The 24,499-nt window shown below is 42.9% G+C and overlaps 1 protein-coding gene across 2 annotated transcripts; it reads left to right on the top strand.

The window, feature by feature from the left end:
- Nucleotides 1-1,463: 1,463 nt before the first annotated feature.
- TNFRSF4 (TNF receptor superfamily member 4) lies at nt 1,464-16,341 on the top strand. 2 transcript variants are annotated; one of them, XM_073316919.1, is made up of 7 exons: nt 1,464-3,338; nt 7,898-8,020; nt 8,492-8,608; nt 9,026-9,092; nt 10,010-10,224; nt 11,257-11,382; nt 12,395-13,062. In XM_073316919.1, the coding sequence occupies exons 1-7, from the start codon at nt 3,188-3,190 to the stop codon at nt 12,472-12,474; spliced, it is 879 nt and encodes a 292-aa protein (XP_073173020.1). In that variant the 5' UTR covers nt 1,464-3,187; the 3' UTR covers nt 12,475-13,062. The 2 variants fall into 2 exon arrangements, with proteins under 2 accessions (XP_073173020.1, XP_073173019.1); XM_073316918.1 differs by lacking the exons at nt 1,464-3,338; nt 12,395-13,062 and adding an exon at nt 13,102-16,341 and having other exon boundaries at nt 6,797-8,020.
- The last annotated feature ends 8,158 nt before the right edge of the window (nt 16,342-24,499 follow it).

The following is a 24,499-nucleotide window of genomic DNA, read 5'->3' as shown; positions in this document are numbered from 1 at the left end:
AGCCTTACCCTTGCTGTAAAAAAATCCATCTTTTGGGGGATTGCTTGAAATTTCAATTAAGGTGTGTTCTATCTGATCAAGTTTATTCTCTTAATATAATGTAAATACAGAGATTGCTGTTCGTTTTGATTTAAAATGTCCCCTTTTTTTGTTAAATGGCTTGTATCAAAGTATTTTTATATACATTGATCTTTTTTGCATTAAATATTTTTCTCTGTGCTTTGGAAATGCTCCAGCATTGAGATTCTTTGTTAAGACAAACTAATTTAAGACCTCAGATTAAAGAAATTGAATCATGAAGTGAAAATAAGTCAAATAGAAGGGGGGAAAGAGTGGGGAAATTGTGAAAGTCTACTCATGTTCTACTCATAATCAAAAGTAGCTGGATGTTCCTTTTAAAATGAGTCTCCAGAGACTGACTTAGACCTCAACTACTCTAGGACTTGCAACCAACTTCGGGTTTTGTTTAAACATGGTTGGTTTGTAGTGTAGACAGGGCCTGAAACAATACCTCTGATGTGATTTTTTTTTTTTTTTTTTTTTATCTCACACCTGATGTTACCCTGGCATCACTGTTACCTTTTTCATTGTGGATTAATCTGTTCAGTTGCCATCATGAGGATTAGAAACTGAGACTTGATCTACACAATCTCTGTCTCCTCCCCCTCTTCAAGAACTAGTACCCCTTTTGGTGGAAGAGAGGGGGCAACTGGGCTGTGTGGAGAGACTCAGATTCCTCTCTCCACATTTTACAAAGAAGGAAACTAAGTTCAGATACCATTCTGTTTAATCATCCTATGGTTCTTTAGTGTTCTACTTCCAATCTTGCCTTTCCCAATTTCTGCATCTGTCAGATTTTTATCCACAGGACAGTTTTCATCTGCCAGTAATCTACTATTGATCCAGTTCTTCCATTTAGCACTACTTACAGTAGTTGATTTTTTTAGCTTTTATCCATGGTCATTTACCACTGTTCATAACATAAAAGCAGTCTGCCTACTGCTATAAAGTGCTTGGTAGCCAAGCTATCACCGGCACATGGCAGGTGGGAGGGTTTGTGTTTTGGGGAAAGGTGGGGGGAATTAAATGAAACCTATTTGGTCTTTAGTAGACTAACGTTGAGTTATTCATTGTGTGATATAACTTAGGGTGTGTGCATATAGTTACAACTTCCTGAAACTGCAATGTAAAGTGTGTACATTAACAGTATTTACCAACTGAATGATACTTTACCAGCATTCAATTGTAATGAAGTAGCATCTGAATACATAGTCATCAGCGTTTACATTGTTTTTGCTTTAAATGAGTTTAGCACATTTCCAACCTTATGTTGTTTGTAAATTTCATCCACATCAAAGTCTTTTGTTCTGATTCCCTTCCAAATGAATAAACAGATCCTGCTACTTGCTATGAAAGGAGGAGGAAGACCATTGAATTTGATCAAAAGTTGCAAGGGGAAGAAATAAGTCAGTAAAATATAAAATTATATTTACCTGATTTTTTTTTTATAGTGATGTTACCTAGCAAGACTGAGGCCCCTGTATTTCCTATGTACAGACCAGCGTGGGTCATGTTCTTTTTTCATTGCAGGTAGAGCAAAAGATGATTTGGAATGAAAAAAAAAAAATCTGCAGCTCTGGTTTCTTTTGAAAGGAACGGCTTTACTAATGCTGTAACGTTCCAATTATTTGGAGAGGACTATAGACTGGAAAAAAATTGGGGTATGTCTTTAAAAATTCAGAGACCTTAGGGGAACAGCATAAATAAAATACAGCAATAGAATTGCTCTGCAGTCCTCTCAACTGTATCAGATTATAAGGGACGTCGTTCATTTCAGGTCCAAATTTACTTCCCTTCAATAGAGGCCTGGTGGTGGTTTCTTGCAAGTGAACTGTAAATTGACATCCGAAATGCCAAGGCTTAGAAGTCTGGTTCTAAAACACTTGACAAATTTTAAATAAAAATCAAATAAAATCCCTTTTTGACTATTGTCTTCTAATTTGGGCCTTGGCTTAAACACCTTTAGAGGCCATTATCACTAGGGTAGCTAAGCAGATTCTGGGAGCCCTGAAACCTGTGTATCTAACTCCTGTTGATAAAACTTGAATGATGAATGTAGGTGAAACCTTGCTGCTTCTGTCATCGGTCTCATTCTCCCTTTCTGTGCTGTACTAGTGCATGAAGGAGAACAAGCTGATGCCCTCTCCCACACTTCTCACTACTGCTGGCTTCCCCCTCCCACGTCCCAGGCACACCTTCTTTCAGGTCCTCCTCCTCAGTCATGGAAGGGAACAGAACTGGTGTGATTTTGCTGTACAGGAGGACACCAAACAACGCTAAGGGACATCCATGTGGGTTCCTCATCTCCTGTGCCCTAAGGGAAACATTTCTGCAGGGTGCTTCATTTCCCATAGAGCACAGGAAGGCTTTGAGAGAAGGGTCAGAATAGCTGGTTCGTGTATAGGCCAAACTCCCCTGGCTAGAGCAATGCAGCTGATGTGGAAGCTACTGTGGCTCTAATGCAGTAGCCCCACTGTTGTACTAAGGGCAAAGGGGCTGATTCCATGTGCACCTAGCCCCTGTGGAATTAGCATGTACACAGTCCGTATTTCACTTCCACTGTACCCTGATGTACCACACTCTTAGTTTTAGTACTTAGGAGTTAATTTTGTCCTAATAATGGTGGACACTGTCTCCTATTTCTCCCTCCATTAAAGCCCTGCCCATTTACACTAGCTGAAGTGATACTTGCAAAGCATGAGGCTAATATGTGACGTTTAACCACTATCCTTAAAAGCTGCTCACCAGAATTCTTGTAAAACTATTGTTCCTCCTTCTGGCTTTCAAAATGAGTGACAGCACTTCAGCTCACATAATGGGAGGCTAAGGCTGGGGTTTCTCACGAAGGACGTGGTTCGTTCCTAATAAAAGCTTAAGCTAAGAAATGGCATGTGGCCCTTTTTTTAGGGCCTAAAATAATTCTTTCATAGAATTGATTTAGAAAACTTTATTTTCCCTGCTTCCTTGAAGGAACCCGAAAGCTGAAAGAGGAGGAGCTGAAAAGAGGTGGTACATGGCTGGGAATTTCCCCATTGCAGGCATATGAATTGCCTTCCTGTTCTTCCGCAGTCTAGGTTCAACCTGTCCTAGAGTTTACTTTTTTTTGCAGGGGAAGTGGAGAGTCAGCATGGCTGGACGAGGATTAGCCAAATTTGTCTTCTCTTCTTTTACTGCTGTTCTGTTCTTCCTGTTGCTCTCTGCTATGCAGTGTTCAGGGCTGATATGTGGACAATTTGAATATCCCTTACATAAAAGATGCTGCAGGGATTGTGCTCCTGGTAAGTCCTCATCATCAACTCAATATTGACAGTCCTTGTTAGATGTAAAGTCCAGCACTTTATGAGGTGGGGGTGGGGGAAATAATCTTGTGAACCCAAAATGTTACTGATATGTAGGAAACAAAGTCTGAACTGTAAAATACTGTTTTATAAGATGTCTAGAATTCTGTCTAGTTTGCAATAAACTCTTTCTGTAACTTAAGTGGGTAACTGTGAGAAACTCTATGCGTCACTCTACGGAATGAAATCTTCAAAGGCTCGTCTACGCTGGCTTCTTTTTCCTAAAATTTCCCACTGGTGCAGGTCCGTGATGCTAGACAGACTGGCTGCCAACACCTTAACTAACCTATTGTCTAGCCTGGCTCTGATTAGGAGGAAATGCCATGTTGGTTAAAATGCTGGTGGACATAGAAGCCTTGTTGGCACTAATACTTACGTTGTAGTTGCGATGGTGGGTCGTCATAAGAAAATAGGTCTAGTAAAGTTAAGGGTAAGACTGTGCAAGATGTCTTTAAAGCTGCTTCCGTTGAAACAGCGTTTACTGTAGCTAAAGCTTACATGTTTTTGTTTAAAAAAAAAAAAAGTGTCGATTGACCGACCATATGTTGTCCTATTGAAGAGAACAGGGCGTGCCAAATATCCCTGGAAAAATCAAGATTTATGGATGGCCGGCATCCTTGGATTTTTAAATGGCTCTGCAGGCATGATCCACATGCCATGTGGACTTCTCCCTGTGAAGAGAGCTAGTTCTCATTGCTTCACGTAATTCATGAGCACAATTTGGCAAGACCATAGGTGGCAGCAAACGGAGTACTTGTTTCCTCCCACTTTCTCCTTTTTGGTAGAAACTGAATGAATTTTGCTCTGTCTGTTTTTTCTTTGTCGCAGCTGCTGTTAGAGCAGAATGACAGTTCTGCAGACAGAGCTGAGGAAGTGGAAAAGTGCAAAAAAAAAATACACAGGCACTGTTAGTTGGATATGATTATAGAAATTACTTGACAACCGAGAGTAACCACAACTGGCATGTGACACCACACTGGGCAGTCTGTTAATAGAAAGTTGCATGTAGAGTTCAGGGCTGACAGGAAGGGAAGGTACATTCTCACCTGTGCAGGATGATTAGATTGTGTGCCTGCACCTTTTTGCAAGAGGTTTCCGTTTAAAAAAAATCCTGTACAGAGTTGTCTCTGCATCTCCAAATGAGAGCTCTTTCTTTCTTCACGGTTCCATCCACCTGTCCATGGAAAATTTGTACTGCATTCGCTATTGCAGCGAAAACTGAAACCAGTGTTTTTCCAAAGATCCTGGTTGTAACAGATCCCCATTCTTGAGACTTGGCTTCTGCGTGAGCCCTCTCAGGGTATTCACAAAGCTACTGAATTATGAGGGTTTTTGAGTTCCTCATTCTGGGATACATCCCACCCCTGGAAAGTGGGTACAGCCAATCCCTCATGGGTCACATGCTACTTCTTTTCTCCTTAATGTGGTGAGGGAGTTTCCACTGGCTGTCGCTTAGTTAGAAGCTACTGAGTCAGTTCTAGACGGGGGGTGAACCTTTCTCCCTCCTGTCTCCGCAGGCAAATATATTCCTATGTCTTGCAATTAATTACTGAGGTAAAACAGTGGAGATATATATTCTTTGGTAATTGCCATATGAAAATGCAGCAGTCAAGATAGTTGATCTAGACAGTATCTTCTGTGATACAAAGTCATTTGATTGTGGGTGTTGTGGTTTTGTTCAAATGAATTCTCTCCCAGCTACTCAGAAAATGCCCTGAATTTTGCCTGCCAGTTCTTGGAACATTCTGCATTCAGGAGAGTAGTCTGTTTCCTGAGAGTGTAGGATGAGCAAAAGATAATGAGTTAATGGGTTTTAGTGCTGTGAGAATAATGAGTTATCCTTTCTCAGAACTGCTTGCTGTTAGCACCCAGTGAAACTTAGAGAAAATGAATGAGTGGGGTGGAAAAAAGTACAGTGTGATCCTCATTTTCCAAGAGCAAGGGTGGGAGAATAAAAAATTAATTACAGCTGGACTTCAAAAGTACTGAGCATAAAAATGTTTGCTCCTTATTTTCAAGTAGCCTATACCGGGTTCTCAAACTGGGGGTCGTGACCCCTCAGGGGGTTGCAAGGTGGTTACATGGGAGTCGCCAGCTGTCAGCTCCATGAGGCTGACAGTCCCAAGCCCCCATTAAATTACCCCCCCCCATTTTTAATTTATAAGGGAGAGGTCACACTCAGAGATGTGCTGCGTGAAAGGGGTCACCAATACAAAAAGTTTGAAAACCACTGGCCTATACTGTATGTTAGGCCATTAGCAAGATACAGGAAATGTGTCTCGATACCTAGAGGATAAGATGGGACTCGGAACCTCTTGATACTATTCCTGGTTCTGCCACTGACTGCTGTTAGCCCTTGGACAAGTCATTTAATCCCTGCACCTCATTATCTGTCTACAAAACAAACTAGATTGAATTGTTACCTACTTCAAAAGTGTTGTGAAACTTAATGTTTGAAAAGCATTCTGAACTCAGCTGAAAGTACAAAGTACAGTATTGTTGCACTATCTGTTGCAGCAACATGAGTGTGCCTCATTTCTTGCAAAAAACCTACCCATTATATGCAAGTTCTCTGGGGAGTATATGCAAGTTTCAGGGCACAACTGACCAACAGTTAACAGGGGGCACTTCCTGTCCATTCAGGCATTCCTTTAGTATAATGCCGTGTGTATCTAAAACAAGTACTCCTCAAAGGGGGAATTCTAATTCTGAGAGAGACACATGAGATCTGTTACCTAGCTGCCTGTAACAGCCGTGAGTAAAGCAGATAGCAGCAATCTCTAGAATAGAAGGAGAGCCGTGCTGTAGTGTTTTATGTCACTTTACAAATGTGATTTGATTATTTCCTGACATACCTGTGAGTGGGCTAAATAACAGTGGGATAGTGCAGATGGGGAAACAGAACATTTAAGCCCAATGCCAGAAGAAATGAGCATCAGAGCCAGAATTAGAACTCGGGACCAATGCTCGAAACGCTGAAGAACTCCACTCCTCTGATCTCAGTTGTGGGAAATGATGCCATCTCCTGTCACTCCTGAATTAGTGGTTTGAATCCAGACTACTCTGACAGCTGTTTTGGTGAAAGTGAAATGATTTTGGTGACATTAATCAAGTTCTTAGTGGACAGACGCCATGCTAATTGAGCATGTTAGAAATGAATTGGTGTTCATATTAGACACTGCTATCATAGTTGGCACCTGTGTCTAAGGAGAGAGGCTGAATCAATTTCCAACTCCTAGAGGTGGTCCACCTTTGGATGACGCTAGGAAAGACTTCAGTGCTATCAAACCACAAATCTGAAAGGCAGAGCTAATACTGATTTGGGTACAAAACAAAACTGAAACATTTGTGTGAAGAGTTAATTTCCCACACCTTCCGCGCCCCCCCCCCTCCCCCCCCCCCCCACCCCCCGTTCTATGGATATGTCAATGTATTTTCAGTTTGGGCCAGGGGGAAGTGCTCTGAAGAGAAGACTGAGAAAAGTATGTCCAGATCCTCAAAGTTATATAGACTCATATGGTCTACTGATTTCAATGGAAGTCAGATGCGTAAATAACTTTGAGGATCTGGGCTATAGGGGCTGATCCTACAAGCTCAGAAGTCAAGGGAAATATGCAGGATTGGGTTTAAAACATTTTCTTTTGCACAATGTTGCTCAACTGAAGGTGCTTATCCATTTACTGAAACTTCTTTTACAATTTTGTAGCAACCTCCCTGTTTCAAATAGGAGCCCTTTATTGACTCAAGATCATGAGTCATGTGTCAGTGTAAATATTCCTTGCGTTGGGAATTCCTGCCTGGAGAATCTGTACTTTCATCCACCTGCTGCAAGTCTCTATTAAAGAGCGGCAGTATTCCTGGGTTCGAGTTTTGGCTCTGCCACGGACTTACTGTGTGACCTTGTCACTTGCTCTCTCTGGGTCTATTTTCCTGTTTAAAAAAAGGGGACGACAATATCTGCTACCATGATGAGTGCCAATAGAAGAGCTTGGATGGATGCATCAGTACCTCAGAGGGGAGGCTGTCAGGCTTAATACATTAATGTTTAATGTGCTTTGAGATCCCCCTGGAGAAAGATGCTATAGACATTCATATTAACTATTTAATTGCTGCATGTCATAATAGGTCTATCAACCTACCTGCTTTAGCATCCAGTGCATCTGTTTGCCCCTTGGTCCCTACTAAGGCAGTTCAAATGACTTTTTATCTTGGTGGAGGTACTGTGGGAAAGCCACAGTATTGTACAGATATCAGCCTCTTGTATCACAGCTGTAGTGGCAAATTGACCCTTGTCAGTGACCTCAGCTGCATACCCTGACATTCAAATAATTCAAAAAGTTCCATTGTAGAAAAATGCTGTTTGAGATGCATTGGTGAAGGGGATGGATGTTCCTGTCTGTTTTCAGAAGGCTAATCGGTGTCTAGAAGTGGGTCATGGCTGTTAATGCCCGGACAGTGACACAAAGGGATTCCTCTCCCATACGTGCTCTTTGTCCTAGGTGAGGAAATGAAAAACCGCTGCTCGCCAACATCAGAAACGGAGTGTGTCCCCTGCCAACGTGGATACTATAACTCAAAGCATAACTACTATTCGTGCAAAAGCTGCACCGTCTGTGACACAGGTAAGTCAGCTATGCAGTGGCCACTTCTTTACAAGGGGTCCCCAGACTATCCCCCTAAAGCCCTTAGGTGCTCTTCTCAGGCCCCGCTTCTCTTTCCTACTCCCCAAAGGGCTGGGAGACAAAGTTTTTGCACACACAAAAATTGCTCATTTTTTCAAGCCATTATAAGAGCTGGTGGATTTTTTTTTTTTTTTAATTTTGACTGGGGAAAAAATGGTTTTGTTTAATTTTGCTTTTTTTTTTCATATTTCAAGTCAAAGACTCTAACTTGAACCCATTCATTTGCTCTTTAATTACCTTGTTAAATGGCACAAGGGAATCCATTGCATGCAAACAGAGTTTCAAGAGACTAGAATTGACCTCCATGTCTCTCGTTTGCCAGTGCAGAACAATGAGCACTAGGCCAGTTTCATTTGTGCTTTTAATTAATTTCCTTTCTTCCCTACCACCTCCCCAACTCTTTGCTCCTAGATAGGGGAAGCATGGAGGTGAAGAAGTGTGATAAGATATCCGATACAGTTTGCATGTGCATGAAGGGTTACACCCCATACGACAGCAGATCGTCAGAGGAATCCCCGTCAGGAAAAGGTGAGTAATTAGCTTTTTTAAAAAATTATGACAGTATTCCTCCTAGTGAAAAGCACCTGCTGGCTGTTTTGTAAATTATTTCCGTCTCCAAGACAACCACTGCTAACAGGGGGATGTGCAAAATGCTGCAGGAAACGCAAGGTACCTCACCAGGAAACAGAATAAAAAGGGTGTTGTACTTGTTCAGTATGCTACTTTCCCTTTGTACATATCCAAATGTTGACTGCAATTTCAGTGGTGCTGTTGTATGTACTCTGGTTTTGCATGACACTCTGGAATGGAAGCTGTTTTATACATGTAAGGTATCGTCGTAATGGTCATGTATCGTTCTTGCTCCTGGTTTATCCAAAGGATGTTCACAGCTACTCCAAATCTGTATCAAACAACCATAGTTTTAAAATATTATCTATTTTTCAGAATGCTTCCCTTGTCCTGATGGGCATTTTTCCAATGGAAACAATGACAGATGTCGGCCCTGGGTCAAGTACGTATCCCTCACCCAAACAAACTGAGCTTAAACTTTTTGTTTCTTGCATAGTAGTTAAGAGTTGCTCACAGCAGTCCCTTCTATCTCCTTCCCTAAAGTTAGTATATGGAATTCCCGAAGATAAGCCAGGAACAAACGCAGTAAGACTTGTATTCATGATGACTCTTAGGATGCCTGCAAGTGGGCTATGTGCCAGTTCATGGGATGCATTGGTATCCTGCGTTTTCCCTTTTCCACCATGATGGTTTCAGTAGAAAGATGGCCAAGTGGAAATGTCACATAACTGGAAAGGGCTCCACCACCTCACACAGAGAAGCTATTCGTGATTGTAGCAGACTACATGGAAGCTGAAGGGAGGACCACAGCTTGCAAGAGGGAAGAGTTTGGAGGAGGCTCCAGGAAATTGGTCTGTGTGCACATGACTAGAGAATGCTAGCTGATGTCCCGACATCCATGTAAACAGTCTTCTTTGTAAAGAGCCAGTTTAGTTTTACAAGCACGGAGTCTTTTCATGTTAACCCAGCATGCATTGCCTGAAACAATGATGTTTTCTTCCCTGGGAGCAATTCTTCACCCCTCTTCTTTTTTGTCTCCTCCCATGGTGTTCTCTCTAGTTGAGCAGAAGTTGGGAATACAGCTGAAACCCATGCTCCACTTTGGGAGGGTTCATCTGAATTTCCAATGTTCAAGTAAGCAGGAAAAGATTTGTTGTTTTTTTTTTAAATTAAAAAAATGAAATAAAAATCCAGGCCTCCATTATACAACATAAAGAAGTCGTTGCCCCCCCCCACCCCCCCCCCACACACACCCTCCCAAAAATGTGCATATGCTCCATCTTTTTTCCTGTGCAGGTCACCTTTATATTTGGCATTGAAGCTGTTTAAGTAATTCCATTTATTTATTTACACTGGCAGCTGCATCGCTTATGGTAAAAAGACTCTGAAACCTGGGACAAAAACAGAAGATGCTATCTGCGATGACCAGGACAAACAGGCCACCACACTCCAAACATCCACCTTGTACCTCTCTCTCATCAGCCACAGAAGCAATGGATCTACTACAGCATCCACCCCCTTCACATCCAAAGACACCATTTCCACCACTCCTGTTAAAAAGGAGATTAACTGGGGTAAGGGAAGGCTGAGTCTTGTCTTCTAGTAGTTACCTCCTTTTGCCTGCTCTTCTGAACAACTCTTTTGTTCCCCTGCAGTCTATCCAAAATGCCATTGCCAAACTCATCTTCCTCCAACTATATCAGCCCCCTTTGTAACCAGTCACTTCAGATTCCACATCACCTTCCTTAGCGGTTTCAAACTCCCCACACAGTTCTGTTGGTGCCAACATCTTATCACTTGTTGCCTGCCAGCCTCCTCTTTTCCTCTGCATGCCCCCTTTGTTACCTTTTTCCACAAGCTCCTCTGTCCCTTCCCCAAGCTTTTGGATGCCTTCTCCTAACCCTATATGCCATGCAGCCCCCCTCTCCTCCTCAGACCTGTTTTCCCACAGCCTCTCAATGAGCATTCCTCTCATCCTGTATATACACATAAATAATTCTATCTTTAAAAAAATAAATCAAGGCATTAACAAGGTGATTGTACCACCCAGGCATCCCATAACCTCCCATGTGTATTCCCTCCTCAGGCAGGAAGAATGAGCTCATTTCCACTTCCCCAGTTGATTTGGTTCCTGCTCTTCCTTAGCTTCATGTACGTGCTAGATTTGAATTTGGCAGCTCACATGAACTGTCAACTCAGTGAAACGATTTAATCTCTTACCATCGTAGCCACCTACCCACTTGCAGTCATGGTTAGCTTTTAAAAACTATGGGAAACGTGGACACTCTGACTCCTGTGACATGAATGTAGCCTTAATTGTAGGGCGATAGGTTCCCTTCATGGTTGTGAGGTTGCCACAGTTATGTCATTATCCTTATTGGAATCATCACTTTCTCATGCATTCAGTCTCCCAGATTCCATGCTCCTCATCTTATTTGATTTAACAAGTTTTTATGTAATGCTCATCATCATGGCATCAGAGTGCCTACATCTTATGTAACTTGGGATGGTAATAACGCAGGGGCTCAGCAGTGCGTGTGTTCTCTCTCTCTCTCTCTCTCTCTCTCTCGTGCATATGTAATGTTCTTCCTTTATTTTTCTCCTAGGGTCCTTATCGCTCATTCTGATTTGCTTAACGTTGCTCATGGTATCTGGAATGTCCATCCTCCTCTTGACTATCCAGACGACCAAAAAGGATAAGACAAAGAGGCCTCCTGTGAATGGACAACTCGGTGAGTCTCTGTTAAAAGCTTGCTGTTCTACACTATTAATTTGGAGAGAATGGGTGGATAACCTGGGTCTCTCAGGGTATGGCTACACTGCAGAGTAGGCCCAGGGTTGAAACTCAGGCTCAATTCCTAATCCCCCTTCCAACTAAACACACATTGTGCTAACCCAGGGCTCACATCCTAGGACTCTATGGGGTAGAGTGTCCGAGCCTGAGTCAAGCCGGGACCCAGGGTTCCAACCCTATTGCTTAGCAGTGTAGACACAGCCCCATTGGAGTCTGCCAAAAATATTTCACAATCCTACTGATCAACTTTGCTTGTCCTCTGGACAGTCAAGTTTGGTGAACAGTAAAGTTTTCTCTCGCTGCATGACTCTCTAATTTAAATGATCTGTGGTGGGCCTTGAACAAAGATTGGCATACATCCCTGGCCCTTAGCCAATGGGAGAGTGCCTTGAAAAACATTTAAAAACTCTGCTTGTGGTCTATGTTTTAAGGCTGATCCAGCAGAAAATGATTTTTCTTTTATATTGGTCCCTGCATAAGTTATAATGCATGGGTCTGGCCAGTGCAGTCAGTTGCTGGAGGTGCGGGTCTGCCAGAGCTAAGATCTGTTTTGGGGGATGTATCTGATCACCCTGGAAACTCTGCAGCTCACAGAAAGCTTGGCTTTCTAGAGCAGTGCCTGTAGCTAAATGGCTTGCTTAGATGGAAGAGAAATTTGCCTCCAGGGGTAAAAGCTTGACTTAGTGATCGGGATGACCTGGTAGCTAAAGGACAGACAGTATTTCAGAGAGGAGGGACTTCAGACAAATCTGAAGAGATTTGGTTTAACTTTTTAGAAGGCTTTAATAAACCCCTAGTGGATAGGAACTGAGATGTTCTCCTTTCCCCTCTCTGCTCCCTTCCTTCTCTTCCCAGTCCTTTATCTTTTCTTCCTCCTGCCTTGCTTACCGTTCCCCCTTCCTTCCTTTTTCTCTTTACTTCGTTATTCTCTTTTCTGTATGGCTTTATAGCTACCAAAATATTTGACACATACCCGCACCACGGAGATCAGCTCGCGGAGGAGAAGGATTGGATTGATACAGCATGCTGAAAAAAATAACATAGCTTCATATACTCATTGAGTGAATCTGTGACACCGGACCAGCCTGGCTGAAATATACTGTGTCTGCGTACGCCATCAGCACGTGTGTTTCCCCCTCTATGTGCAATTTTGTACTCCTCTTCCTTTTTTCTTTATCTCTTTTCTACTTTCCCCCTTACTTGGGGAGAGGGGAATCAATAATACATAAATAATAAAAAATTGCCACTCTGCCGGGCAACCTTATAAGATGCCTGCTGAAGGTGTGACCCTTTTCTGTCCATGTACAAATGAGCTGCTGCAGGGTCTTTCATTCACCTCTTCCAAATGACTGAATTGTTTGACTGGCCAGGGGGCGGGCACTCAATTCAAAGCCAATTATACGCGTGGTTCTGGTTCAGCCCTCTGCTGCCTGCTCCTCTCGTTACACAGCCCCAATAAAATAGGTTCCCATTGTTCCCTTAACCCATCCCACTTCTATTAGATACCCCATATCGGCTAGACCAGCAAGCAGTAATCTAGAAGTCGCTCCCTGCCGGAGTAATTCTGTGCGCCCGTGTGTGTGTGGAACCAGAAGAGCCATTTGCTTCTCTTTCCCCTCCTGCTCTGTACAAAGTTTCTGTACTCTGTGTTTTTCAGATGGAAAGAGCTTTCGAATTCCTATCCAGGAAGAGCAAGTCGACTCCAATTCCAGCCTCATCAAAAACTGATTCCCTGTTATACTACAGTGTACTGTCATCTGTGCCAGACAGTAGGAACCTAGCAATGCAACAAATACTCCCCATGTAAAGGAATATTCTGTATGTGCTGGTGCTCGTTCCAGGGCTGACTGCACCTCTGTCTCCTTTCTGGTCTCTGAGTGCACCCATTCAGGTCTTAGGCCTCATGCCTGTTCCTCTCTCGGGGTGGAATCTGTGATTCTCCCACTCTTAGACTGAGACGTGGGCTATAGTACCATGGGTATCAACTGAGCTTACCGAGCAGGTCCAACTGAGTTTGGGCACCTACCGTTCTTCCCTTTGGGAGTTTGACCAATGGTATAAGGTAAGCAGACCTTTTAGAACCCAAAATACTGTATTTAGCAATAGTAGAATGCATTCAAGAAAGGATTTCAAAACAACAGTCTACCCCTACCATCCTTTGGTGACCTAGGCAGGCCTAGCTTCTGCAGACCCCCAAGTGGCTCCTCTGTCCGAGTCTCATTCCAGTCTGGTTTCCCTTTTGGCTCTCCCTCCTCCTGAGAGAGTGGCCCCCTTTAAACCTTGCTAGTATCCTTTTTTTGTCTTGTGTTTTGTGGGCCTTGGCCTTTCCTGGTCAAAACCATTTTGTAGGTCGTCTGGAGACATGGAAACAGAATCATGGAAGGTAATAACTCCAGCAATGCCTCTTAACCGTTTTTAAGCATTTGTTGAGAGGTGTTGATCTGGAGCCATTCTGCTCCTCTCTGCCTGTCAGACACCTGTTAAGCTAAACCAGTGTGTTCATACCATCCCAATAGCCCTTATTAGAGGGTAGTCCAAATCTGTGTGTCTATGTATAAGGGCAGAGTTTTTATATTCACAGCCTGGAGAGAAAGCAAATTCAGATACGTGAGGAGAAGATTAAGAGACGGCCGCTCAAAGAGAACAAGCATGCAACTTGTCTCAATTTCAGACTTTAGGACTCGGCATTTGCACCGCTACTTTACCTGCATGCCCAGTGCACACCCACTCTTGTGCTTCCTATTTATGTTCATGTGCATCACAATGAACATCCTGTCAAGATGAGTGTTTGCAAATGGGAAAAAGTAGGTGAAAGGTGGGAACAGACGGCATGAAAAGCAAATGCAGAGACTATGAAAAAAGGGAGGGGAGCGGAAGGAATAGAGAACTTCCAATGAAAGCATAGATAGTATTTATTGGGCCAGATCCTAACCCACTGACTTCAGTGGAACTACGTGTGTGCCACTGGGGATCTGGCCTACTGCCTATATCTACATTGTGTGTTTGGTCCCCATGGGTACGGCGTAGCTTTCAAGGCCTTCCTGGCCCTGACATTACAATTAAACTGAATCAGCATGCGGAACGAAATTACAATCAAACTCCAGCCAACTATTCAAAGCTCCAAATAGTTGGAGGTTCACAAACCATCAGGCTCCCCTGTCACTGGTTCTTGCCCCTTTCCGCTGTTGCTTTTGAACCCCTTTCTGGGCCCACAGGATTATCGTTATTCGCTAAGTAACCTCCGCAAACCCCACTCGGAATGCAGGTGTTGTCTTGCTAGCATGGCGGAACATGACAATGTAAACAATGCAGAAAACACAAGGCCTCCTAGATATATTTCTTCTTCTTGAAATGTGGCGTTGGCTGGGAAGAGCCAATGGATTGATATTCCAGTAGTGACACCCAGGGCTTTCTGCAGGTAGCATTACAGTACAACTATGCAGAATCCTGCCGGTAATGGATAGACAATCCAGACACAGGCTGCCATCCTGTATCTGAACGCTTTGCGGGAGTTCACACTCAAGAACTGACCAAGCACTGGACCTGATCCTGCTCCCGGTTGAAATAAATAGGAGTTTGGCAATTAAATTCAGTTGGAGCAGGAACAAATGGTACACTGGTTGCCAAGTGTATCTGTAATGGAGATGCTGCGCGTCTTCTCGTTGGCTCATCATATTTTCAAGGGGGTGAATGGGTTTTAAAGTTAATGGGAAGTGCCCTGTTAAATACAAGCTGTGAAACTGGTCTTGGCAAATCACTGAATCCCTCTGTTCCTCAGTATGTCTGTCCGTAAAACGGGAGTGGTGATATTTACCTCCCTCCTGGCCGTGTGGGTGAGGGTTCATGTTTGAAGTACTCTGAAAAATCTTTCAGAGCTCTTTGAAAACTGAGGAGTGACAAGTTTTGTTATTGGCATTCAACAGCGTCAAAAGCAAAGGATCTGCCCTTGCACTGTACAAATGAATAAGTTAATTATGCCCTACATATTTTGGTTTGTCTAATATAAATGGGTATAATTTATTACATATACAAACTAGACTCCAGAGAGACTACTTCTGTGCTTAAAGCTAAGCATGTGCATAAGTGTTTGCAGGATCAGGGCTTTACTGTGTGTGTATGTACTTCTGTGTATATATTATAATATATTTTACATGTATACTCACAATCATGTAAAACGTGATTTTTATATATATGATCACAATATTTAACATGCCTGTAAGGGTGTGTCCACACTGCAGTTAGACACTGGCAGCTGAACCGTGCCAGCCGACACCGGCTAAGGGGCTGTTTAATTGTGGTGTAGATGCTCAGGCTCAAGCTGCAGCCTGGGCTCTGAGACCTTCCCACTGCACAGGGTCCTAGAGCCCCGGCTCCTACACCACAGTTAAACAGCCCCTTAGCCCAAGCCCAAGTCAGCTGGCACAGGCCAGCCATGGATTTTTAATTGCAGCGTGGACGTACCTGGAGTGAGTTTGGCCTACCCATAATGTGTTACACGATTTTGCAATATATTTTCCTGTAAATAGCTTCAGATGTAATTTCGTATGCCTGAGTGTATAAAATAGATGAAGGGAAAAAATCCAAATGCTATAGCAAAGCTGAGAAGTCTTTCATTTTAAATGCCTCTTCAATATGTAGTTAAAAAGAAATATTTATTTTGTATACAAAATAGTCACCACATGTGCCAAAATGTGGCAAATGTATTCCAGAACACAACAGCTGCCTGAAAACATGTTTTTTAAAAAATATGTATTGTTATATGTTATACATATAGTGTAATTAATATTTCCTACAGTGAAATACACGTTGTATACAAACTTTTGTATTATAGTCTATCGTAAATGGAGGAATTTTTTTTAAAATAAAACGTTTGTCTAAAGTGTGTGTGTGTGTAATCTGTATAATTGGCTAGACAAAACAGGGGAATTAGGGTGTTTCAACATGCCTGGTGTAGCCTGGTGCAAGTCATCACGATGAAGGTCAAGGGAGGGATTTTCAAAGAAGCCCTGGTCCAGGTCCTCAAAGGTATTTAGGCACCTAACTCCAGTGGGAGCTAGGCATGTAGTTACCTTTGAGGACCTGGGCCCTAGAGAGTATTGAGCATTGACTTTAGGATTTGTGCTCCAAAGTCACATAGGATAACATTTTTCAAAACTTCCTACATGACTTGGGAGCCTACGTCTCATTGAAAGTCATGCATTTTAGTTTCACTGGGGATAACAGCACTTCTTTACCAGACAGGGATGTTGTGAGGATAAATGCAATGATGATCGTGAGGTACTCAGCTATCATGATATTTGGGGGCCATGTAAGTACCTAAGAGAGATAATCAGCAATTGGTTTGAGATGTCACTTTTCTGTCCTTGCACCCAAGAGCAGAGATTGGGATCTGTGAATGTACCAGGTATTATTGATTTGGTCTGAGGAAGGATGACCCGGTGGTTGGTGTGTGTGCCTGGATGTCACCAAATGAAAATAATAGGCAGTAGGTTTAAAACAAATAAAAGGAAGTATTTCTTCACACAACACACAGTCAACCTGTGGAACTCCTTGCCAGAGGATGTTGTGAAGGCCAAAACCATAACAGGGTTCAAAAAAGAACTAAATAAGTTCATGGAGGATAGGTTCATCAATGGCTATTAGCCAGGATGGACAGGAATGGTGTCCCTAGCCTCCGTTTACCAGAAGCTGGGAATGAGCGACAGGGGATGGATCACTTGATGATTACCTGTTCTGTTCATTCTCTCTGGAGCACCTGGCACTGGCCACTGTCGGAAGACAGGATACTGGGCTAGATGGATCTTTAGTCTGACCAACTAGGGCCATTCTTATGTTCTAGGATGTGGGAGACCTGGGCTTGATTTCCTGCTTTGCCACAGCCTGCCTGTGTGACCTTGTGCAAGTTACTTAGCCTCTTGGGGCCTCAGTTCCCCATAATAAGGGGTCCTGGAGAGGAGATGGGCATTGCCCATTAAAACATCATGAAATGATGCCCTTGGTCAGTCCTGCAGCCCACAGAGTTGCAACAACACAGCTGGCAAATACCATCCTCATTTTAATAGCGCAGTGAATACAAAAGAACTGATCATAGAAGGTTAGGATTGGAAGGGACCTCAAGAGGTCATCTAGTCCAACCCCCTGCTTGGAGCAGGACCAATCCCCAATTTTTGCCTCAGATCCCTAAATGGCCCCCTCAAGGATCAGACTCTCAACCCTGGGTTTAGCAGGCCAATGCTCAAACCACTGAGCTATCCCTCCCCCCCAGGATGATGAACAGGTGCATCACTCTCCCTTGAATGGCTTTATCAAAGGAAGCAGGAATCTCTGGGAGCTGGGAAGGATTGTCTCTGGGCCATGGAGTTTGGGGAAAGAGTGGAGTGATTAACTCCATAGGGTGCCATACCTCTCTGGGCTGATGGCCTCTTGTTAACCCACATTCTGCATTTTAATCATTATGTCCTCTAGAGACTACAGCCCTGAAATGCTGGTAAATGTATACAACTGCCCAGGACTAACCACCTTGCCAGCAGAAAATAAGGAACAGATTTAACCATTTTAAAAAATATAAAAGAGCAATTTCTTCATGCTCTGATATAAGTCAAGGCTTCTGTGGTTGATTTTTTGAGCTTTCCTGTTTCTTTTAGGGAATTTAGAAGGGACAGTTAAAAATTAGATGAAAAAGAGGATTCAAGCAACTTAGGGTATAACAGCCGTGACATTTATTTTCATCCCTCTTCCTGGGCAGTCATAAAATCGTGAAAGAGAAAAGGAATCGAATACCCTCTTTGGAGACGGATTCACATGCGGGCCAGACCCTCGGCTGACGTAACTTGTGGTAGTTCCATTGAGGGCAACGTGTTTTCTATAAGATCTTGCACTTCTGAGCACTCTTTTTCTGAGCATCACAATGAGAGCCTTTCAGTTCTGTTCTAAAGAGAGCTGGGTTTACATTCAACTGGTCCTGCAAGAGAAGTGTTCTCCTGGTGCTCAACCGTAGTTGTGCATAAGTATGTTGCAGGCAAGGGGACAGGGTGTGTGTGTGCCTTAGACTGCATCTCATCCTTCGCTGTCCTGGTCCAGCTTCCCTGTGGATCAGGACTCGAATTACACAGGGGTGCTGGAATGAGGTGCATCAGCAGAGCTGTGTGAACAGGTCTATAAAGCCATGATTCGAGGGATGTTGGCAAAACGGTGGGGAACTGGTGCAGCAATGACTTACTTGGATTGCAGCTGGTTCTACCAAAAGCAACCACATCAGAATGACTCTCAGCCTCTCCAGATGACTGTACCCCTTGCAGAAGTCTGATTTGTCTTGCGTACCCCCAAGTTTCACCTCACTTAAAAACTACTTGCTTACAAAATCAGACATAAAAATACAAAAGTATCTAGTACTGAAAAATTGTTCACTTTCTCATTTTTACCATAGAATTATAAAATAAATTGATTGGAATATAAATGAACTTGCATTTCAGTGTATAGTCTTTAGAGCAGTATAAAGAAGTCATTGCATGACATTTTAGTTTGTACTGACTTCACTAGTGCTTTTTATGTTGCCTGTTGTAAAACTAGGCAAATACCTAGCTGAACTGATGTACCCCCTGGAAGACCTCTGCGTACCCCTAGCCTCAGGTACATGTACCCCGCTTGAGAACCACTGATCTAACCAACTGAATTAAAGCAGGAGGAGCACAAAGCTCCTGTTAGGGTGAAAGAAAGAGAGAGAGAGCAGACTGGAGACAGAATCTCATAGCTTTGTCTCTGGTTTCCCTAGTCAACTAGGAGAATTCCCACCAAATTCCCATGTACTTAATCAAATAACACATACAGGTCCTGATCTGATCCAAAACCCACTGAAATCAAGGGAAAGATTCCCATTAATTTCAAGGGGCTTTGGATCCGCCTCAAATGGTGTAAAATAGAACTGAATCTAGACCTTTTGGGCTTCATTTTCTGAGGTGGGCTGAGCATTGATTTTACTGAGAATGACATAGCTGAAAATCGGGCCCTTACAGTCTATAGAATTTGACAAATGTATTGATTTGATATTGAAGGTTGGCGCCGGTAAAGCTCAGCTTTCTGCTTTTTATTTTTTTTAGGTTTAACCTTAAAAAAAGAGATGGCCCAGTTGAACTTTAACCCCTTCCTCTTCACCGGGTAGAAAATTGCAGAGCCTGCATGTGGTAAAACCCCAACTCTACCCAAAACGCTGATAGGCAATTACGTGGAGGGGAGCATAGAGTCTGAAAATAACCAAGTGCTCCGTGCTTTTGTACCCACACTGCTCTTACCGAGCCTGCCCACGTGACAGAGAGAAACTTTCCCTTCTCTGAGGTGGGTACCTGCATGACAAAGCCAGTTCCTGTTTTTAAACCTTTTTAGATTTCCCCGTTTTTGAGATGGCTTCTGGCAAGAAGACCTAGAGATGCTTTCTAGCTCATGCAACTTTGTCTCAGCCCGTGATGCTAGGTCTATACTAGAAACATTTGCTAGTACAATGATGTCAGGGGTCTGATTCTTTATACTGGCAAAAGCCCAAGAGTAGACACTGGTATCCCAGCAGAAAAAGTCCTTTTGCTACAGCTTGTTTTATTGGGGGAACTGGTATAAGCTGTACCAGTAAAAGAACTCTCTGCTGGTATGAGTTGTAGATCTAGTTATACTGTACTGGCTAATCCTCTCTAGACATCAGACATTGCAGCCACAGGCCCATCTTTTCTGTCTTGTAGAGAGAATATTTGTAACGAATATGTTTGGGGACAATTTTCATTTTTTCGCAATAAATGACAAAAAAAGGTAAAAATCAAAAAACCTCCAAGAGTTTGGATTTTCAAAACTGACAATCAAAATTGTTTTGGATTTTTGATTCATTCCCCATTTTTCTTTTTTTACCTCTTCCCCCACCTTTTTTCCCCCCTTTTCTCATTTATTCCTGAGAGGGGGAGGGGCTGGAAGGAAAGCGGGGGGGCAAAAAACTCATGAAAAACAGGAATCTTTTCCTTTTTTGCATAAAACACTCACCAGCTTGGCCTGTTGACTTCTTGCATTTCAGGGCTGAGTTGGAAGGGCTTCAGACACAAAGCTCCCTGCCCCAAAAAGTTTATAATCTAAGTAATGAGATGTATATTGCTGGAAGCCAGGCTTTTGATTCACAAGTAAAACAAAATCAAGTCAGGCCCCTTCCAACAAAGTATTTAAGTATGCTTAACTTTCCGCGCAAGCACTCCCTTTGAAACTTCCCAGTTGTCTCGCACTTCAAAGGCTGTCACCAGCAGTGATCAACAAAATTCAAATTTTTTTGATGAAAAACAGGGTCAAATTTTCCCCCAAAAAATGTTCTTGTTTTTCAACCAGCTCTAGACACTGCTAATAATTCCCAAAGTTATCTATGTTCTATGAAAATCTGGCATCCCCTCACTTTAATTGTTGGCCATTACTTACATCAGAAAGGCAGAATCTTGTAACTAAGGTTCTCAAAGAACTTTTTAGGTTAAAGGAGAGAAATCTGCAGCACTCTGTTTCCTGCCTGAAGTTTTGTGTTGTTTTTTTTAATTTTGGCCTTCATTTTGCCACACCTGGCAGGTTGAGTGGTCTCAACAGGACACCTCATATGCTTATAGTTAAGCCCATGATTAGTTCTTTGCTGTGTTCAGACCTTGAAAAAGATCTGCTCAGGCTTGCATGCTATCTCTTTAAAATATTTGAATGACCAGCGTTAGCCAGGCGCACCTGGGGTAGCTGTCCCTTAGAGCTAATTTCAGACTGCATATTTGACTGTAATATTCAACATGCATACTGCATTCGTTAGTTACGCTTTTGAAAAAATTGGCCAATCACATTATTCTCTTTTCTCACTAGCTCCTCTGGCTTTGCTCCATGGATATGTGACAACAAGAACCTGACATTATGGCTGCTCCCAGATCCTTTCATCTGCTGCATTTTCTCTCCCATCAAATGGCCAAGACAGACTTGGCAGTTGTTCACTTCTGAGGTATGTCGGGGATGTGGCGAGACAAACAGGAAAGGGATGGCTTGAAGGCTGTTCTCCTCCCCCCTACTCTTTTCATTTTTTTTCTCCTTTAAAGGAGTTTTTCCAGTGTAAAAGGTGCTCTGCGTGGTGATTCACACCTTGGTTGCTGGAACATGCAAATGAGCAATGAAAGAGACTCCAGGTTTAGGGGCTAAGGCAGAACTCTGGTGATGAGAGCATGCTGGAGGTTTGTTAGCACTCCCAACAGGAGAGGAACCGTGTCTTTGCAAAGCCTCCAGCTTAAATTGTTTTAAAGGGAGGAAGGTCTTAAACTGCCAAGAAATCCATAGTGCAAGCAAAGCAAGTGTTCTGTATGCTTCCCATGCACTGCTCTGCCAAATTTCCTTATTCAAGACCTGCAGTATCACTTCTATTTCAGTTCAGGGCCCTTACATGGTTCTGACTATGCACTCGATTCTGATCTGCAGCTACCCCACTTATATGCCTTGCCTGGGTCACCCTGCACTGTTCTGCCAGTCCCACCTGGCATATTTCCCCCAAGTACTGTAAACGAAATAATTCCCATGCTGGGCGAACCGAGGGCAGACTCTGACCAGGTTGTAAGTCTGACTCGCTTAGCCAGGGCATCCTGCAGTTTAGCAAATGCACCCAATGAAGTGCAAGGGAGCTATGAAGTGTTCAGCATAGCCAACCCAAAACATTCAAAAATTATGAGATTGGCTTAAAAGTAATGAGATTTTAAAATAATAACAATTTTAAAAAAATTGTCTTCTGGTTTCTGAGCTTTTCGGTTTACATTCAAGTCCCTTTTTCAAGATTTTCTCCAAAACCAAGAGGGCTAAAAAGTGGAGATCTGCACATAATCCCAGGACTCTAGGAATTGGGGATTTAACTAGCATTAACTAGCGTGCGACTCAATAAAATCACAGGAGTTGGCAACACTGCAATATTTACATTAAAAATCCCTCTTAGCACACTCAACTATCAGTGGAAATCTTGGTATTTTTTAAACATTCTACATATGTTTTATGATTAGCATTCAAGTAGGGAGAAAGGGTTATTAGCTCAAAAACTTATGTATTATAGCATTGGATCATTGGGTTTTTTTAAATGTTCAGGTTTATATTAAAAAGAAAAGGAGTACTAGTGGCCCCTTAGAGACTAACCAATTTATCTGATCATAAACTTTCGTGAGCTACAGCTCACTTCATCCTCACGAAAGCTTATGCTCAAATAAATGTGTTAGTCTCTAAGGGGCCACAAGTACTCCTTTTCTTTTTGTGAATACAGACTAACATGGCTGCTACTCTGAAACTAGGTTTATATTATAGATAGTTCCCAATAGCACCAGTAGAGGGACCCCTCTATCCTTCTGTTAAACTTCAGCAAGTTAAGTTTTCTCCCTTCAAGTCAGTAAATGACAGGACATAGCAGCAGTGTGGAGTCTGGGCAATATTAGTAACTCAGAAGACCGGGCTTATTCCTGGAGCAGATGTAAGCCAAGTAAGCAGGACAGAATCCTATGGGGGATGTAGGAAAACTCTGGAAACTAGTGGCAAGAGGGAGGAAGGTTCAATGGTTTGAGTGCTAGCCTGGGGCTTGCGACACCATAGTTCAGTTTCTGGCTCTGCTACAGATTTTCTGCATGCCCTTTGGCAAGTCACTTAGTCTCTCTCATCTTTAGTTCCTCATCCGTAAAATGGAGATAATAGTACAAGGGGGTTGCAAAGATCAATGCGTTGAGATTGTGAGATGCTGTGGTGATGGGGCTCATATAAATACTGTAGATAAAGAGTGCGTGGGTAAATCATTAGACTAGTAGATTTCAAGGCCAAAAGTGAGATTTTCTGCTTGACACAGGCTTGAGATTTTCACCCAGTTATCCCTGTGTTGAGCCCAATACCGTGTCTGGCTAATGCAGCTTCCAGAAAGGCATCTGGTCTTCATCTGACAACTTCAAAATATGAAGATTCCACCATTTGCCTTGGGAGTTTGTTCCATTGGTTCTCCACCCTGACTGCTAAAAAAGTGTGTCTCATTTCTAATTTGAATTTGTGGGGCTTTAACCTCCGTCACTGGCAAGTCTTACGCCTTTTCCTGCTAAATTAAAGCCCTTTAGTACCTGGTATTTCTCTCCCTGAAGGTACTTACACACTGGAATCAAGTCAACTCTCCATCTTTTTGATAAGCTAAATGTATTGAGCTGAATTCCGTCTCTTATGGAATTCATTTTTCCCTAGCCTTTGAATAATTTGTGTGGCTCTTTTCTGTATCGTCTCCAATTTTTCAGTATCCTTTTTAGTGTGGGGGGGCCACAACTGGATGCAGTATTCCACTGTTGGTTTCACTGGTGCCAGATTGGTAAGATCCAGAGGCCTTTCTCTTTTATTGTTTTGTTGGTTTTTCTCTTGTATCAGTTTAGCACCCCAGAAACCAACAGACGTGAGGACATACAACTTACTCTCCCAGACTGGTCAATGGCCCTTCCAATTTAATATTCTGCTCCTGTTGATAAATACATCTGCTGGAGAGATACCTTAATTGCAGCCAACCCTCTTCTTGTTGGCTGGTCCAGTTAACTTGGATTTCCTAGCTTCTTCTCACCCTGTGAAAGAAAGTAGGGTTGAAATCCTGGCTTCATTAAAGTTAAAGGGATTTTGGCCATTCACGTTAACAGAACCAGGATTTTACCCTAGCTCTCTAATGCAACAGCTCTTTACTAGTGGAGACCTGGGTTTGAATAAAATTGCTATACACAATTCATCTGCTCCGGTAGCATCGTCTATGTGGGAGAGGCCTAGGATAGGAATAGCATGTGTTGCAGGTTGGAACAGAGGTGCAGTGGAAGAGCTGTGTGAGGCCCAGGATTGGCAGAGCAGATCAGGGATGAGGTGCATTGATAGAGTTGTGGCTGAGGGAACTGGGTTTGTTTAGTCTGCAGAAGAGAAGAGTGAGGGGGGATTTGATAGCAACCTTCAACTACCTGAAGGGGGTTCCAAAGAGGATGGAGCTCAGCTGTTCTCAGTGGTGGCAGATGACAGAGCAAGGAGCAATGGTCTCAAGTTGC

This window comes from Lepidochelys kempii, chromosome 18 (genome assembly GCF_965140265.1).
Source record: "Lepidochelys kempii isolate rLepKem1 chromosome 18, rLepKem1.hap2, whole genome shotgun sequence".
NCBI classification, from domain to species: Eukaryota; Metazoa; Chordata; order Testudines; family Cheloniidae; genus Lepidochelys; species Lepidochelys kempii.
This window is presented reverse-complemented; position numbering and strand designations above follow the sequence as displayed.

Bases quoted from the DNA above. Each gene is read 5' to 3' on its own strand.
- TNFRSF4 (XM_073316919.1), top strand. From the start codon at position 3,188: ATGGCTGGACGAGGATTAGCCAAATTTGTCTTCTCTTCTTTTACTGCT. The intron at 8,021-8,491 runs GTAAGTCAGCTA...CTTTGCTCCTAG, and splicing joins CTGCACCGTCTGTGACACAG to ATAGGGGAAGCATGGAGGTG. The intron at 10,225-11,256 runs GTAAGGGAAGGC...TTTTTCTCCTAG, and splicing joins TAAAAAGGAGATTAACTGGG to GGTCCTTATCGCTCATTCTG.